Raw genomic sequence first — 19,071 nt, 5'->3', positions numbered from 1 at the left:
TGCATCCTGGAAACTCCTTCAGTTCCAAGCAGACTTGCACTTTGGCCATCCACTGCCCAGACCTGTATCCACCCAATACAGTCGCTACCAGTCAGATGTGGCTATTCACACTTAAATAAAATAGAAAATTCAGTTCTTCAGTCGTAGTAGCCACATTTCAAGGGCTCAACAGGTACACATGACCAGTGGCAACTGAAGCTTACAGAAAATCACGTCCCCCAGGAAGGACATGGGCCCTGAGCAGGTACAATATCCCTTTTCTATAATCGTTCCTCCAGTTGCTCCAAGCCTCTCTCCCTGCAGCTTCCGAATTCTCTCCTGCTAAGGCCCAGTCAAAATTCTTCAGCCAAAATTCACCTGCTCGCCAAAAGTAGCTGTCTCTTTCTATAAAACACTATAAAACTCTGACCTTTGCTGCAGCCCCCCGCCATTTTCTACCCAAAACGCGCCCCTCTGATGCCTGATTGACTCCGTTCCTTAATAAAAGGCATTGCTGATCCGTCGAGGTCTGCTCCCGTTTTGATCAATTTTGCTCACAGTTATTCTAGATGTAGATTATTATTATTTCCATCACTGCAGAAAGTTTTACCCCGCAGCGCTCTCGTAGACAGTTGAAAGGTTGCAGAATAAAAAGCAGGCCACTAGTTCCAACACCAATAATAGCCAACAGATGTTATTGCTTTTTCTAAATAGGACGAAGAAAACCATTATGTTAACAAACAACGAAGTAAAAAACCCGTCGAAGCCCACTTACTAGCGGACTTTCCCTGGGAACTCAAGGGACAGTAACCTCGACGGTCCAGGCCGTCGGTCTGGCTATGTGAAGACATTCCGCAGACTTCTAGAACACAGGGAACCCGCAAAGCAGTGGTGGTTTAAGGGTCAAGACCCGCAAGGTGGGATTTTTCAAAGAGCTGGAAGCCTGTGCTGAGAGCCTCGCGCGCTCTTAGCCCAGCGTCCGGCGCGCGCTCGACAGCGAAGCCTCCGCATCCGCGCGTCCCTGCGCGCGCGCCCCCTGAGCCTGAGGCCGTCGGCCGCCAATGGGGCGGGGCGCCGCGCACCGGGGGCGGGGCCGTGACGCGCGTGCCTCGTGACCCCGCTCTCGGCCTGCGCCCGCGGAAGCCGGAAGCGGCAGCTGGGGCTGTGCCGGCGGGGGGCGGAGAAGCAGCGGTGTGCGACCTGGGGCTTGGGAACCCAGTGATGGATCAGGACCCGACAGTGGCGCGGCGGAGAGCGTCGCTGCTGCGTTGGCTGCTGCTGTTATTGCCACTGTGGTCGAGGCTGGCCTTGGGCGCGCTCCCTTTCGGCAGCAGTCCGCGCAGGATCTTGCTCGACCTCCTGTCCGAGCAGCAACTGCTGGAGGTGGAGGACTTGACCATATCCCTGCTACGGGGCGGAGGTTTGGGGCCACTGACGTTACCCCCGGATCTGCCGAATCTGGATCCTGAGTGCCAGGAGCTGCTGCTGGACTTCGCCAACAGCAGCGCAGAACTGACCGGGTGTCTAGTGCGCAGCGCCCGGCCCGTGCGCATCTGCCAGTCCTGCCACCTGCTCTTCCAACAGGTCGTCAGCAAGATGGACAACATCAGCCGATCCGTGGGGGTGGGTAGAGGAACACACCCGGCACCTATGCCATGTAGTGCTGGGAGAGGAGAAGGTTGTAATGATGGTCAAGTCAGGAGGCTTCAGTTTTCCAGCCATAAAAAAAAAGGGGGGGTTGAACTGAGTGTGGAGTTTGGGGCATTGGATGGCATTATGGCGCTTGGGGTTTGCATTTTTACCTTTATAGGTGCTGTTGTGCATCCTGTTGGTACTTATTTTCAGATGGGTGTGACTTGTTTTCTTGGGGATCCTGCTTTCCAAACTATCTTCTTCCTTCTCCCTCTCCCGCCGCTTCTGCCACTGCTCCCCACCCCCCAGTCTCAACCTGGAAGTCCCTGAAAGAACCCTTTCTTGAAACTACAGTGGAGTGGAGAAGCAGGTAGTGGTTAGAAGCGTGAGCTTTGTAGCCAGAAATGTTCAGATTCACCCATTGTTAGCAGTGTGTATTTGGATGAATGATCTTTTCAGAGCCTTAGTTTCCTCAACTATAAAACGAAAACAAAACAACAATAGCTGCTTAATGTGGATGTTAAAATAATTAAAAGAGATATGTATGCGAGTTCGTCTTATTGATTAAGCCAGTGTGGAGCTAGTTGGCCAGGAATCCAATTCCATTCTGCTTGTTAGTGCTATACTCTAAGCAAGTTACACTCTCTGCTTGTTTTCTCATTTGTAAAGTGTGGGATAAATGAAGTCAAGGAAAACTGGAGTAATAGCTCTCCATCTATGGGAGTTAAAATTTTAGGAAATGGTAAGTCTGCCCTCCATTCTTGGCACCCTGAAAGCTTTCCTGGTCATGTAGTAGGATTTAATTAAAAAAAAAAAAGACTATTACTGTTGTAAGAACTGTCTAGGATATAGACTAGGAAAGTTTTAGAGTGTCACAGTTGGTGAACTGAGTCACAAGGATGCCTGGTAAGGGGAAAACATGAGGATCAAGGGAGGTTGGGGAGTGGGAAAGTTCCTCTTGTGTTGAGGGGACAGCAAGTAGTCTCATGAAAATGTGGTTAGAGTTATCTCATAAATCATAATTGATATGGATAAATATAAACTTGTATATAGTTGCATTGTGCTTTAAGCCAGCTGATATTATTTTACATAAATGAATTTATTTGCATTAAATAAATTCTGTGGTCAATTAATCTGTAAAGAATTGGTTTTTCAAAATAGTTTAAATAAATTTAGGCTTACATGCAGTATATTCCAAGTGTACTATTAGAGGCTATACATATTTACATATTTAAAAATATGTGTATATATAAAATATATTTCTCTGTGACTTTATGTACCCATGGATTGTCCCTGTGAACTATAGCAGGGAATAACAGGACATCATATTTGGTTTTTGAAAAGTTAGTTGAGTAGTTTTTAGGGTGACTTTTACTATAAAGAACAAGTGCTGTTATGGGCAGAATAGCCATGAGTCATGATATACAGCTTTTGAGGCAGCAAATACTTTTCTAATTTGTATAGATACTATAGATTTAAGAAAAAATTATCCCAAACTCTAGTAGTACAGTATTATAGGTATGCATTTCCACATGAGTTCCCCATACCCCTTCTTTTCCTTCTGTGCCTCAGATTCTGCCAGTAACATAGGCACCTAGCTCACCTCACCCTAGTGTGAAGAGAGTAAAGAGGTGAAAAGAGGCCAGAAAACCTTTTCTCAAATCTGCGTTTCCTCTCCAGTTCATCCTAGACTTTGGTCTCTGTTCCCCTTCTTTCCTCAGTAGAGCTGAAGGTAGTTCATTACCTCAAAAGCATGATTTTTATAGGTGCTTTATGGATTTAGTAGGCTTTTGTGGCTTGGTTTGGAAACTGAATCATTATTGTAATAACGAACCTATGGAAAAAATGTGTTCTGATTATCATGTGAATGGAACTTGAGGAAATTAGTTGTCTTTTGAGGGGAGGTTTATTTTTCCAGAGTAATGTATTTTCTTTGACTCATTAGACTAGTCTTTCATTTAAATCAGTTTATTTAGCAAGTACCTACTACTTGAAAGTTGGGCTGGTAAGAGGATATAGAGGGAGAAAGAGAATAAGGCCCAGGCCTCAAATTATCAGTATGGTTGGAGAAATAAACATATTAAGAAAAAGGAAAATATTATAAATTATATAAATTATACCATAGCAATGTAGAAGGAAATAAATTATACCATAGCAATGTAGAAGGAAAGGATGAAGGAGATGCTGAAAGAAGAGGACAGAGAGCAAGGTGTGATTGTTTAATCAGAGAAAACCCACAGGCTGAATTTCTGACTTTCTTTAAGATGAATAGACTCAGCTTGAGAGAGGATAGGAATTGAATAAGGAGAAAAAAAAATCTAAGGTTAGAAACTAGCCAGGCTGTTCATGTGGGATAGCAAGTGAATTAGTTTAACTAATGGAATTATCTGATGAGAATCCTATATTCTTGATTCTTCCTTGTGGAACTACTGGGACTAGGATCTCATGTAGTTTTGTAACCGCACAGTAAAGAACACAGTGATTTGTGAACCCTGAATGGTTAAACTGATAAACATTGATCTGTTCAGCCTCATGAGATTGGTTTTAAGGATGCTTTAGCCCCCTCAGATTTTGAGATAGTAAGTTCTAGCCTATTCTATTGGCTTATTTAAAACTCAAATAGATATATCTGAGTACATATTGTTACACACATGTTTGTGAAAGTGCTAGTCATTTGGGTTATGCATCTGGAGAGTATTCAACAACATTTTTAGGAGTAAAGGGTAAAAATGAGAACATAGTATAATCTTTATTTTTACTGTAGGTTAACGAACAAATTCTTAGTAATATAGGGTAAAGATGGGAGCATAGCATAACATGTCTTTCATTAGATATCAGAAAACTTAATTCTTATGCATTCATTCAAAACATTGAATACCTATTATGTGCAGGCTGTGGTAGTTACTAGTAATTCTCTTCAAATGAGCAAAGCTTGTTGACTGAAAACAGATTGTTAAGTGTGTCATCATACAGGTAATCATTTAATTCAAGTGTGATAAATATTGTAAAGAAAAAACCCAGATGTACCAAAGCATATAACCAGGTACTAATCTTGAATGGTTGGGGGTAGGTAAAGAGACCAATACCTAGAGCTGACACCTGAAATGTGAGAGGGCGTAGGGTGGGGAGAAAAGGTATATATGTAAAGAAATGGCAGGTGTGAAGACTCTGAGGGTTTGGTGTGTTTGAAAAAAGCACAGAGAACAGGGAGACTAGTGATTTGAGCCTGAAGAAGTGGGCAGGTACTAGGTCCTGTCTTCCTTGTAGGGAGTGCTAAGGATCGTAGACTCAGATTTTAGGCAGTGCAGTATTGCTGGAAGGATTAATTCTGTGGAATGACATGGTCAGATATGTACTAAAGGCCATTTGGGCAACATGAAAGAAAATGGAGGGGATAGGGCTTGGGGGAGGTAGGGAAACAGGACATGTGGGGAGATGAATTAGGAGATTATTACAGTGATGTGAGAAATGGTGGTGGGTAGGTTACATGAGGCCCTTGTGTGGGGAGAAATAGATAGATTTCGGAGATATTTAAGAAGTAGAAATGACAAGGCTTGGTTGTTAATTAAATGTGGGGAGTGAAAAAGGAATTGATGATTTCCAGGGTTTTAATAAGAGTAGTTTAGTGACAGGGTTGACATTTAGTGAGATGGAAGAAAGAGCCTGTTTGGTGGGAAATCATTCACTTGATTTTGAATTGTTGGTTTTGAGGTATTTTTAGACACTTAAGAGGAGATAATTGCATATGTGGTTGGGCAATAGATGTCTAGAGGTCTGGACTAGACATAAAACCTTTAGAAGTTCTAGGCATAAAAATAATCCCTGAAACTACAGCATAGATGAGTATACCTGAAGAAAGAGTGAGAACACTTGAGAGGGCTGTGGGCTCAGTGGTACAGCACTTGCCAACCACGCACAAGGTCTTTGGTTCAGTCCCCAGGGCACGCATATGCACACTCAACACGTGCAGGTGGAAGCTAAGAGTTGAAGTTTGGGATAGAGGATAAACTATCAAAGGAAGCTGAGAAGGAGTCACAGAGATGAAGAAAAATGAAGAGAATGTAGGATCCTGTAAACCAAACAAGGGAAGGAGTGGTTATTTGTGTCAAATCCTGCTGAGGGGTTGAAAGTACATCTATCAACAGCAGCACTATCGCTGACATTAATAAGAATGATTTCAATGGATTGCTTGGGGATGCAGCAAGAATAGGGTGGGTTAAACAGTGAATGGAAAATGAGGGAGTGGGAAGAGTGAACCTGCATTACTGTGGGAGTTTGGCCTTAAAGGAGAAATAAGAAAAACATGTCATGAGTGATTTTCTTTGATTTCTTTCAATTCTTTTCCCTCTATCTCCTTCCTTTTTTCCTTTCCTAAGATGAGAGTGAAACATGTTTAAAATTTATTTGTTTATGGAGATGGGCTGACCTCAAACCACTGCATTCAAGTGATCCTCATGCTTCAGCCTTCTGAGTAGCTGGGACTGCAGGTGCATGCCTGTGCACCCAGCAACATGTTTGAAGGTTAATGGGAAAGGTGAAGACCTTGTAGAGGTGAATGGTTCTGTAAGAGAAACTGGAGAAACAGATAAGGTCAGTTTCCAGGGAAGGCAGAGTGGGCAGAATCTAGGGTATGCAAGGAGAGATGGGCCTTTCAGAGGCAGGCACTTTCTCCACTGTAACCCGAGGGTAGAAGGAGAGGGTGAGTGTAGAGTGAGGCAAATCAGTTTGGGCTTCATGTCTTCTGTTTCTTCTGCCAACTAGGAGATTAGATCTTCTCTTGAGAGTAAAGAGAAGTCTGTTGTCCAAGTTTCAGGGAGTATGGAGAAGATTTGAAATAATGGTTATAAAAAGGAAAGCAGCAAGAAAGTGAGGAGTGTAGTTTAGGATTATGGATTTATGCTGGAAACAGTCTGCTTGGTTTTTAACTTTTTGCCAGCTGCTCCCAACTTCCTAGGTGCAGGCATGAGGAATGTGGACCGTTGGGTTCATGATAGTGAGGATTCTGCCAAATGATGATGGCAGATTTGGGTATTAACAATTTTAAGTATAAATCAAGGACCAGTATTTCAGCTACTGTGTTAGGTGTTAGAGTTTCCTCCTATGGGAACTTAATGTATAGATGGAAAACCTGGACACACATAGAGGTGGATATCATGCTATAAGAAACAGCCTTGGGCAGTGGTAGACCACTCACCTAGCATATGCGAGGCCCTAGCTTCGATCCTCAGCACCACATATAAATAAATAAATAAATAAAGTTAAAAAAAAAAAAAAGAAAGAAACAGCCTCAGTGTGGTTAAGTAGCTTATCCAAGGTCATGCAGAGGAAGAGGTAGTCTTTGAATTCAGGTGGATAACACTAATTTTATAGAAGTGTTAGGAGGATGAAATGGGCTACTGCTCTTGGAGCATTTAGAACTAACTGCTCAACAAACACATCATCATCATTGGGATTATTCATCACTTCCTTTCCATCTCCAGTGTTGCCTCCATCTTTTCATCAGACCTGAACTATGGGAATATTCAAATTAGTCTCGATCCTCCTCACCCTAAATATCATGAGCTAGACATTTGTTCCCCACACTCTTACTTTTCTTGTCACTGTCCTCAGAAGTCTTCAAGAATTTCCTACTGACCCTCATGACCCTTAAGGCCTTTCCCATCCGTGTTTTAACTTACCCTTCTGATGTCTTTCATTATGGGGACTCTAGCGATATTTGTCTACTGAATACTTACAAATACCACATAATCACTTTTACCATATGATCCTTTTATTCTACAGTTTAGAATTCTCTTTCCTTTCTCAAAAGGATGTCTTCCTCACCTGAGCTATTCCTCATGTTGAGCACCTGTACAGGCCATACTGTATTTATTTCTTAGCAGGGGTGAGGGCTACTGGGGACTGAACCAGGAGCACTCTACCACTGAGATACATCTTTAGCCCTTTTTACTTTTTATTTTGAGAGAGGTTTTCGCTAAGTTGTCCAGGCTGACCTTGAACTCAGAGACCTTCTGTCTCAGCCTGTGAGTAGGTGGGATTACAGGTATGTACCACTACAGCTAGCTATGCTGTATTGGTTCTTTAAGTTACTAGTTGTCAATTTGTGGAGATGCAACTTAAGTAACTGACTACACTTAGCCAAATATATCCACTTAGAGCATTCCAGGTTGGTAGCAAGGTAGCTAGGTGAAATACCATATAGCAGTTACTGTGTGCCAGATGTTATATTAAGTGATTAACATATTATTTCATTTAATATAGTAACTGTAGGACTCATGATTATGAAACTGAACCCCAGGCAGCTTAGGTCAGCTGCCCAAGATTATCAACTACTGATCTAGGCTTGTTGGATTTCTTGGCTAAGCTCTATTTAAAATAAAAAGCAGAATATGGTGGTGTATGCCTGCAATCCCAACAACTCAGAAGGCTGAGGCAGGAGAATTGCAAGTTTGAGGCCAACTTAATGAGACCCTGTCTCAAAAATAAACAAAAAAAGAGGCTGTGGATGTAGCTCAGTGGTAGAGTGCCCTTGGGTTCAATCCCCAGTAATCATGCCCTTGAAAAAAAAATTTTCTCCTACTACTTGTATTACTTTGAGATCACTCCAGGAAAATAATTTTAAAATGTTTTGTTCAATTCACTATTTTACCGAGACGACAAAACTAAACCACAAAGAAGACTAGCTTTCAGAAATGAATGCCAGTAATATTTTAAAGCAAGAATCTTTGCTTTAAGCCTGCCTTTCTTTCTTTCTCACCCCACACAGCTGATCAGTTCTTTCCCTAGAGTTACCACTGTTTCTTATTACTCATCCCATTGCATAGCTCCTTACCTGTATCTTCAGGGAGGTTCTGGAAGCCCCAGTATTGATGGCGTTCTCATACTTTTATGTGCTCAAAACTCCAGGATTTGTTTGGTTTCTGGCAAATAGCAGGAGTTAAATAATTGAAGGAATGAATGGTCAGTAGAATACAGTTTTTTGCTTGGAACACAAAGAAAAGTAAACAGTAAGGATTAAGTAATTTAGGAGCTTGGGTTTATTTGCATAGCATGAGTTTCTCTCATGATTAAGATGATCTGTAGAAAGCATATTTTCCTGTCTGAGTACCAACTGTTTGGATACTAACTGGATATGTCACTGGATTTTCTCATGTATTGTAAGACTTTGAACCAAAAATTGCTCAAAAGATGAAACCAAATGATTTGTGATCATTTACCCACAGATTAAAAATTCTGTATGTGTATGTATATATGTACACATGTGTATGTAAACATGTTCACTGTAAAAAAATTAGACAGCTTAAGAGAAGTAAAAGTAAAAACTGCCATATTTCTGTTATCCACAGATACTTACTGCTGCATTTTGGTAATGTTCCAGAATTTTTCCTCATGCATAAAAAGTAAGAGATTATGACACACAAGCAAAGCAACTGAGACCTAATTAGTTGAGACTGTACTATTGCAGGTGAAATGGATGCCAATAATGATAGCTGCTAATTGTTTCATTATCATTGTTACTATTAATATCACCATTATCTGATCACATCAGAATCTTACAAGGTTTATAATAAATGTTTTAATTATTTTATAAGATGTTTGCCTCAAGTTGTTTGAAAAGTCTAAAAATACTCAGATTGTATTTTTCTTATCTTTTGTTTTCAGAATACTTCAGAGAGTCAGAGTTGTGTCAGAAGTCTTTTAATGGCAGATAGAATGCAAATAGTTGTGATTCTCTCTGAGTTTTTTAATACCACATGGAAGGAGGCAAATTGTGCAAGTAAGTAATTCCTCCATTTTAACGTTGCACTTGGTTCAGTGGTATAGATGACAGATTTTATTTTAGTTGATTTAAAAAGCTCTGAAACTATATAATGCTTTTTATTACTAAGTTTAAATGAACCATCATTAGCATCATGGTTTGTTATTGGTAACTACTTGGGCAAATACTGAAAGTTAGAAAAGTGTAACAAAGAATAATATGAGCTTTGAAGTCAGTCGTGGGTTTGATCCTAACCCCTGCTACTTACCAGCTGTCAGATTTTAGGCCATTAACTTTGCCTCTTGAAACTTCAGTTTCGTCATTTGTAAATTGGTGGTAATATTAGAACCTCTCTTAAATGATTGTTTTAAAAATTAATTATTCAAGAGACTCTTAATTTTACAATTAAGATTAATTTGTCCAAGACATATGACCATATGAAAGAAGCAAGGTGTAGAGAAGTTGGATATCTTCTGTCTTAAAAGTACATGTGTACTTTCAGGAAAGTGAACTGGATAGCTGAGTGGGCAGGAAAGGAAGACCTGGTTTTCACTGTGTTTACATTTGTGCCCTTTGAATTTTATGGTATGTATTTAATACCTGTTCAAAATGTACAGAAATTTTAAAAGCAGAACATTCAAATTTGTGATGAGAATATGTTAGAGGTAGAGAGATTGGTTGTTTTCTTTTCCAGGATTATGCATTTAAAAACTTACCTCCCATTCATTGTTTTGTTTATACTTTAAAATTTATCATGACTTACATTTAGTATTTCAAGTGGAATTAAAATAGTTTTCTATAATTTTGGACTCCTCAAATTTTTCGACTGTTTTCTGTTTATTTAGTGCTAGGCATTCTAAGACAAGCATTTTAACTAGAATCTGTACCAAATTACTTTATAGAGCTTCTCATTATGCTCCCTGCATACCTATTTAATAATGACAATATAGACATTTTCTGAAAATGTTATTTAAAGGATTATTCAAATAATTTAAACTATCAAAATTTAAGAAAGCATTCTTTCTTGGACAACATATACTTGTATAATGTAGCATAAGATGTAGCATGAGAAAAGGAATTTGAAGGAAGGAAAAAATTGGGAGCTAAGCAAGGTAACAAGTCAGCAATTAAATAAAAAGTCTAGAACTAAATTCAGAACGTTTTATGACTGTTCATTTTAGAGGACAGTGTTTTTTCATGAGTTAATGTCTAACATTTTCCCCCTTTTTCTCAGGGGATTGACCCAGGTTCTTAGGAACACACTCTGATGCTGGGTTACCCCCAGAGCCACCTAGCTTTGTGTTTTTCTTTTTAATATTTTTTAGCGTTGACGGATCTTTATTTTATTCGTTTATTTATATGCGGTGCTGAGAATTGAACCCAGTGCCTCACACATGTGAGGCAAGTACTCTACCATTGAGCCACAACCCCAACCCAAACTTTGTGTTTTAAAGTACTGTTTGGCCAGGTGCCATGGTGCATGCCTGTAATCCCAGTGGCTGAGAAGGCTGAGGCAGAAGGATCAGGAGTTCAAAGCCATCCTCAGCAATTTAGCTATGCCCTCCAGCGAGACTGTTTCTCTAAATAAAATATTAAAAAAGGGTTGTGGATTTGGCTCAGTGATTAAGTTCAATCCCCAGTACTAAAAAAGAAAACAACTACAAAAAAATTAAAGTGTAGTTTGACAAATTCATTGTACAATCTCCATTTTAAGAAATATAAATACACTTAGCCCCACTAAAGTTTAACTTTTATACTGTAGACATAGACATGTTTCATATCCTTTTTTGGTAATACTGGTGATTGAACCAAGGGCCACATGGTTGCATGTGCTCTACCAATTAGCAACATCCCTAGCCCTTTTTAAAAATAATTTCGGTTTGAGATAGGATCTTGCTAAGTTGTCTAGGCTGACCTTGAGCCTGTGATCCTCCTGCTTTGGCTTCCCAAGGAGCTAGGATTACAGGTGTGTACCACCATACGCAACTTAAAAGTCAGATCTTTTGCTAAAAATATAAATGTAAAGTACTTTCCACCTCCTGCAAGATCAATTAGTTCTACCTAAAATTCAAACTAGATAATGTATAAAAATGCCTTTTAAAAAATACCTTTTAAAAAATGAAATTATACATGTTATAATGTCAGCCCTACACTGATCAGGCATCAGCAGCTTCATCTTTAACAACCTCAGATCTATTAGGCCATTGATTTCATTGGATCCTAGCTGTCTTATGTTGATAATTAGTCATATAAATAGTTCTTTTTAGCTTTACATGTAAAAGAAAAATCAATGTCCTGTCTATCCAGTCTTTTTTTTTTTTTTTTAAATCAGGGACTTTAAAAAAGTGTAATTACTCTTTTAATAAAATGGCAGAAGGTGATCACGTCACACTAAAATTTTAAACTAATCATGCTCAATTAGAAATTTGATTAGGGTGCTGTCATTTTGTATATATACAAAAATCACAATATAAATATTCAAAAAACAACTTCTGGATAAATATCTTTTTATTTAAACACAAAGAATGACCAGCTTTCTCAGAATCTGTGAAATTGTTAAGCATGAGCCACTAGCCCACTTATCTTTTTTTTTTTATTATTATTAGTTGTTCAAAACATTACAAAGCTCTTGACATATCATATTTCATACATTTGATTCAAGTGGATTATGAACTCCCATTTTTACCCCGTATACAGATTGCAGAATCACATCGGTTACACATCCACTTTTTTTTTTATTGGTTGTTCAAAACATTACAAAGCTCTTGACATATCATATTTCATACATTTGATTCAAGTGGGTTATGAACTCCCATTTTTACCCCGTATACAGATTACAGAATCACATCGGTTACACATCCACGTTTTTACATATTGCCATGCTAGTGACTGTTGTATTCTGCTATCTTTCCTATCCTCTACTATCCCCCCTCCCCTCCCCTCCCATCTTCTCTTTCTACCCCATCTACTGTAATTCATTCCTCTCCCTTGTTTTTTTTCCCCTTTCCCCTCACAACCTCTTATATGTAATTTTGTATAACAATGAGGGTCTCCTTCCATTTCCATGCAATTTCCCTTCTCTCTCCTTTTCCCTCCCCCCTCTCGTCCCTTTTTAATGGTGATCTTCTTCTCATGCTCTTCCTCCCTGCTCTGTTCTTAGTTGCCTTCCTTATATCAAAGAAGACATTTGGCATTTGTTTTTTAGGGATTTAGCCCACTTATCTTAGTTACCTTTTTCAATGATCAGATTATTAAATTTGCAGATACACAGTTGATAAATGATGCCAGTAGTAGGGATCTTAATAGTAAATAGTATGGAGTTGGTATAGTCTATCATCTAAAAGGAAAAATGGAAAGGAAAAAAATTACAAAAGAAGAACAAAGACCACTAATTTCTTTAAAAAGTTTGTTTTTAACTCAGACTTAAATCAATATGTGATCCGTTTTGTACAAATGTATATTTTGAAATAAAATGTCTATTTCCTTTTGGTAGTAAGTACAAAACTATTAATTATATAAGTAAAAAAATTAAATGAATTTAAGAGGCTCTCTTTGTGCTGCTGTAATGAAATACCACAGATTATGTAATTTATAAACAATAAAAATTTATTTCTCACCATCCTGGAGACTGGGAAGTCTAAGATCATGGCTCTAGCAGGTTCAGTGTCTGGTGAAGGCCTATTCCTCAAAGATGGCACCATGTGCTCTGTCCTCACATGGCAGAAGGGACAGAAAGGGCAACAGGGGAACAAAAACCATGTCTTCACATAGCAGAAGAGTGGAATAGCCAAAAGACTCTGTGTAAAACTTGTTTTCTAAGAACCTTAATCTTGTTCATGAGGCAGGAGTCCTCATTGACTTAGTCAGCTTTAAAGGCCCCATCACTTGATACTTAATGGTCATATTGGCCATTAAGTTTCAACACCCTAGCCGCCCAAATTCATGTAATTCTCACATGCAAAACACATTCATTCCATCCCAGTAGTCCCCAAAGTCTTAACTTGTTCTAGTATCAATTTTAAAGCCTATGTTCAGCCCAGAGCAGTGGCACATGCCTATAATCCCAGGGACTCTGGAGGCTGAGGCAGGAGGATTGTGAGTTCAAAGCCAGCCTCAGCAAAAGTGAGGCTTTAAGCAACTCAGTGAGACCCTGTCTCTAAATAAAATATAAAATAGGACTGGGGATGTGGCTCAGTGGTTGAGTACCCCTGAGTTTAATCCCTGGTGTCCCCCTCCTGAAAAAGTTTACATTCAGAGCTTCACTGAAATATCGAAGCCAGATGTAGGTATGCTAATCTCTATAATAAACAGCTGTTATTAAGCATATCAAACAGGCAAGTGCCACAGTGCCTGGTTCTTGTGTCTTAATTTTTAACTAAAGTGGAGTGCAGGGGCACATATTATAATCCTAGCAACTTGGGAGACTGAGGCAGGAGGATTGCAAGTTTGAGGCCTGCCTTTGCAACTTACTGAGACCTTATCTGAAAAATATAAAGGGTTGGAGATGTAGCACGGTGGCAGAATGCCCTGGGGTTCAATCCCCAATACCATCCCCCCAATTTTTTAACTAAAAATATAAAGAAAAATATTCTTTTATAGCTGTACAATGTATGTGTTTTAAGCTAAATGTTATAATAAGATTCAAAAAGTTTAAAAAATATAAAAGTTCATGGAATACAAAAGTTACAGTAAGTTAAGTTAGTTTATTATTGAAGAAAAATCTTAGGAATAAATTTACTGTAGCCTAAGTGTGCAGTATTTGTGAAGTCTACAGTTAATATTCTAGGCCTTTGTAATCACTCACCCAGAGTAACTAGTTCTGTAGGTACCACTCATGGTCAGTGCCCTAAATAGGTTGCCATTTTAAATTTTTTGTACTGTATTTTTATTCTGCCTTTACTATGTGTTTAAGTTTTTATTTTATTTTATTTTATTCTAATTTGTTATATTATTATATGTTTAGGTGTACAAGTAGTTAATCATTGTGTTATAATCTAGTACAGTAGCAGGCTTTATTGGTTTGTAGCTGAAGAGCATGACACTATATCATGTAGCCTAGGTCTGTGGAAGGCTATACTATCCAGAGTTGTTTACATACACTCTGACTTTCACACAATGAAAAAATTATAAAATGAAGCATTTTTCAGAATGTGTCCCTGACCTTAAGTTATGCATGACTGTATTCAGACCATAGAAGTGGCTATTTGAATTTTCATAAAAATAGTATTATTTGAAAATATAAACATATAAAGATATTGTTAGAAGGGATATTATTAAAAATAATACACAGCCCAAAACCTCTACTGGATTTAACTTTTTTTTTCCTCCTTCTTTGGCAGTGCTAGGGATTGAACTCAGGGACTTGTACATGCTAGGCAAGGTCTCTACCACTGAGCCACATCCCCAGCCCAATTTAACTTGAAATAGGGTTGGCACCTAGTTTCTGTGGTTATTGTTTAATGAAAAGAAGGGTAGGAATCCAATAGAGGATGAGTGCCATCCACGTTCCTTTTTTTCTTTAGAATTTCTGTCTTTGAATAGTATTGCTCTTGATAGGAAATGAATTATTAGAAATTGATGGAACATCAAAAGAAACGTTAAGAGTCCAGCTCTTCACCTGTGGTGTATATACACAATGGAATATTACTCAGCATTGAAAGAGAATAAAATAATAGCATTTGCAGGTAAATGGATAGAGTTGGAGAATATTATGCTAAGTGAAGTAAGCCAATCCCAAAAAACCAAAGGCCAAATGTTTTCTCTGATATGTGGATGTTGATCCATAATGGGGATGGGAGGAATGGAGGAACTTTAGATAGGGCAAAGGGAAGGGAGGGGAAGGGGGGGATGGGAGGTAGGAAAAATGGTGGAATGAGATGGATATCATTACCCTAAGTACATGTATGAAGATACGAATGTTGTGACTCTACTTTGTGTACAACCAGGGATGTGAAAAATTGTGCTCTATATGTGTACTATGAATTGAAATGCATTTTGCTGTCATGTAGAACAAATTAGAATACATAAATAGATTTTTTTTTTAAAAAGAGTCCAGCTCTTTCTACCACAGTATAAATAACATGGATATTAGCTTTTCCTTGTGGAGAATGACTGCTAAGGGGTAAAGAAACTATATAAATGATTTTTCTTGTACAGAATTATAAAGCTGTTAGCAGTAATATATTGTTGACATAGGAATATATAGCCTTGTTATTGAGACCTTACCTGGTTATCTTGTATATACCAAGTTGAATAATTAGCAGAGTGACCAGATTTGATGAGACTATGGACTGTTTTATTGTCAAGTGTTTTTTTTTTTTTTTTGGCAAGTAGTATATATCATGAACAATTATTGTATGAAGAAGGGCCTCCAAATTTACTATTTCAGATGTTTGCTCTTACGTGGTAAAAATACTTTTTCTTTGTGAGCAGCCTATATCTACAGTGATATGAATGATAATTTATGATTACAACAATGCTATTGAACCACTATGTAATCCTGATATACATTCTGATTCATAACAGGAAGATTAACCTGAAATTAGTACATATGGCTTATGCACTGATGTTTGAAAAGTCAACAGTGAAACTTACTGGTTAACCAGAAGGTCAGTTAATGAGAGCTCTTTCCCATATTTTACCTAGTGGAAATGGACTACTAAGCATCAGAGTTTATTTATTTGTATCTTTAAAATGTCTACGTTTTCTTATTAAGTTTAATTAAAAGTTTCCACAGTTTACTTTAGATATTCTGAAGCTTGCCCTGTTAGTGATTATTGTTTTCTATAAAACTGATTTTGAAAACAGCAGAGTTCTTTATACAAACTTGTAATAGATGCCAAATACTTTATTTAAAGATGCATAATTCCCATTATGATGATTTTTTTGGGCTTCTGTGAAAGGTCTTCACTTGGATTCTTAGCACCTTTAAGATTGCCTCTTAAGCTGAAGCCTGAGCCCTCACTGAGACAGAAGCTATGCTAATGTGTCCTTGATGAGGCTCCATTGATTATCTGAGAGAGGGAAATTCATAATGACCACTTCACTTAGTGCTTATAGGAAGCTTTATAATTGCTAATATTCTTTAACTTACTAATTTCTAAAATACATAGCTTCTCACTGTTTATAACCTTATGCCCCAGTTTCAGGAAAAGGATAAAAGAGGAATTTACTGAAGTTCCTTTGTTTTGAAGCAGAAAGTCAGGGCTTTTTAATAATGAAGACATTTTTAACTCTATTAAATAATGAACTCCTTTGTGCCTTATGATTCTGCTAACAGTTATTGAAAAAGTTTTGATGGTTGAGTACAGTGCTTAACCAGATAACAAGAATGTATTAGCTTTTAGTTTAACTTGCAGATTATCTTCAGTGAAATGTAAATGGCTGTTAGTAAAATACAAGAGATTATGTCTTTTCGTTCTTCAGAGAAGCTTTGTTTATAAATTACTTTTTAAATAAAGAAATTATTTTAATTATGTATCATGTGTAGAAGAAATTGCTATGGTATCTCATAGTAAAAGGCTTTATACTATTGCAGGTAGTGCTGGGACACATGCTGCTTTCCTTCTTATGTTGTATACATTAGTTGTCATGACATGGCTCATCATAACACAGATGTCCTGTTGCTGTGGATGAAATTGTGCTCCCTCAACTTCCCTGCAAGGCATCAAACACAAAATGTGTTGTTCACTCTTATTAACTTAAAATACTAATATTCTGTGTCTATGTAATTGTGTTTATACACACACACACACACACACACACACACACACATATACATACTCTGCCTCATCCCTAAGAGAATTCAAGAGTACTTCATGGGGCATTTACACACATACACAAACACACACACACAAACACACATTTTCTTTTTTTGGGGGGAGGTACTAGGGACTGAATTCAGGGACACTCAACCACTGAGCCACATCCCCAGCCCTATTTTGTATTTTATTTAGAGACAGGATCTCCCTGAGTTGCTTAGCACCTCGCTGTTGCTGAGGCTGGCTTTAAACCCAACATTCTCCTGTCTCAGCCCCCTGAGCCACTGGGATTATAGGCATGTGCCACCGCACCTGGCCACACACACATTTTAAAGAATTTATTATTTGAATTTTGTGAAAACTGACAATTGAATAATATATTTAAGTAGTAAAAAAAATGGTACAATTAAGAGAATATAGGAGTCTGGAAAGTATATTTGGTATTTCTGTGCCTTATGAACTTGGTATATGGGCCTCAATATACCACCTCATTTCTCTGGCTTAGTTTCTTAGTTTCAGTTTGTAAAATGAACCCTCAGATTTTTAAATGATCTGGTGAACAGTTAGTATGGAACTCATGTTCTTGGGAAAACAAAGCTGCAGAGAATGTAGGGTATACGAGTTCAGAGAGAGAAGAATCTAGGACTTGGTTTACTAAGAGGGCCCCGTGTTCACTGGGTTCAGAGGGGGCCCTGCACAGGCCGTGTGTATGAGGGAGTGAATGGGGTGAATTCTAGTTGGCTTCTGAGGCAAGAGTGCCCTTTCATAATTCATCCACCTAGAGGAGGAGCCTTTTTCTAATTTGCCTAAAGGAGTCTTAAAGTGCTGGTTGCTGCTACCCAGTTCACCCGGTTCGGGTTTCATTTTGGTTGCCAACTCTGTTGAGTTGGTAGAGACTGCTTGAATCCCTGCACGGTGTAAGATGTCTGTGTGCTGGATGGAGGAGCCATGGCATGTGTTTGTTGACTCTGAGTCTTGAACTTTTTAATTGTCAAGAATGTAGCTGTGAATGTGTTGTTTATTTTGCTGTGTTTGAGAGTACAAGCTCAAGAATCAGACTGAGTACACATTCTGGCTTTTTGCTAATCAGTTTCATGTCCTTGGGCAACCTTCTTAATTTCTCTAAGTTTCTTATTCTTGCCTCAAAGAATCATTGCAAGAATTGAGTAAGTAAATGTGTTTCAAATATAAGCGTAGTGCTTGGAACATAACAATTACTCAGCACATGCCAGCTTTCATTGTTGTGATTGTTGTTTTTGATAATGCATGAGACATCCTTTAGTGTTGTGTCCCAGTGTCTACCTGTTCAGCTCTTGTCTACCAAAGAATTCCATTTGGATCATTGCAGTAGTTTTGTATGGTATCTCTCCACTCCTGGTTGAAAGATTTTTATTTATTTATTTTTTTTGGTGGTGGTATTAGGTATTGAACCCAGGGCCTTGTGCAGCTAGGCAAGTGCTCTTCCACTGAGTTACATCCCCAGCCCTTTTGTTTTATTTTGAAACAGGGTCTTGCTAAATTGACCAGGCTGGCCTCGGACTTCATTTCTTCTGCCTTGGCTCGAGTAGCTAGGATAACAGGCATGCACTACCACGCATGGCTGAGAAGATACTCTTAGTTAGCGTTAACTTTCTGAGTCAGGTGGATGCCATATAAAGCTGTCTGTTGAAATTAAGGGGGCAGGAATTGGACTGGGGACTAGGGAATAGAAAATATTTGGAACATTCCTGTGGAACATCCCTGTAGAGCAATTAATAGGGCATCTATGATGATGTGACTTCATAGGTCACATGAATTTGATTCGGTTCTTTTAGTATAATTTTAGAATTTTATGTAATTGTGTTCTAGAACCAGAATCAGGAGTAGAGAAAGCAGATGGAAATGTTTGTGGGTATGTGGAAGGCAATGATTTGAGGAGATTAGTTAAACTGCAACCACCAG

General features: G+C 38.5%; 1 protein-coding gene across 1 annotated transcript in view; it reads left to right on the top strand.

Annotated features, from left to right (window-relative positions):
• Positions 1-1,088: 1,088 nt before the first annotated feature.
• The window catches only part of OSTM1 (osteoclastogenesis associated transmembrane protein 1), a 30,105-nt gene continuing 12,122 nt past the window's right edge, over positions 1,089-19,071 (top strand). The window contains exons 1-2 of the mRNA XM_081295832.1: positions 1,089-1,602; positions 9,274-9,388. Coding sequence (XP_081151958.1) covers positions 1,201-1,602; positions 9,274-9,388 — 517 coding nt within the window. The 5' untranslated portion in view covers positions 1,089-1,200. The remainder of the gene's footprint in view (positions 1,603-9,273; positions 9,389-19,071) is intronic.

The sequence above is a fragment of the Spermophilus citellus genome (genome assembly GCF_964194105.1).
Source record: "Spermophilus citellus genome assembly, chromosome: 5".
In the NCBI taxonomy this organism is placed as follows: domain Eukaryota; kingdom Metazoa; phylum Chordata; class Mammalia; order Rodentia; family Sciuridae; genus Spermophilus; species Spermophilus citellus.
The sequence above is the reverse complement of the archived record's forward strand: the minus strand, read 5'-3'. Positions and strand labels throughout refer to the sequence as shown.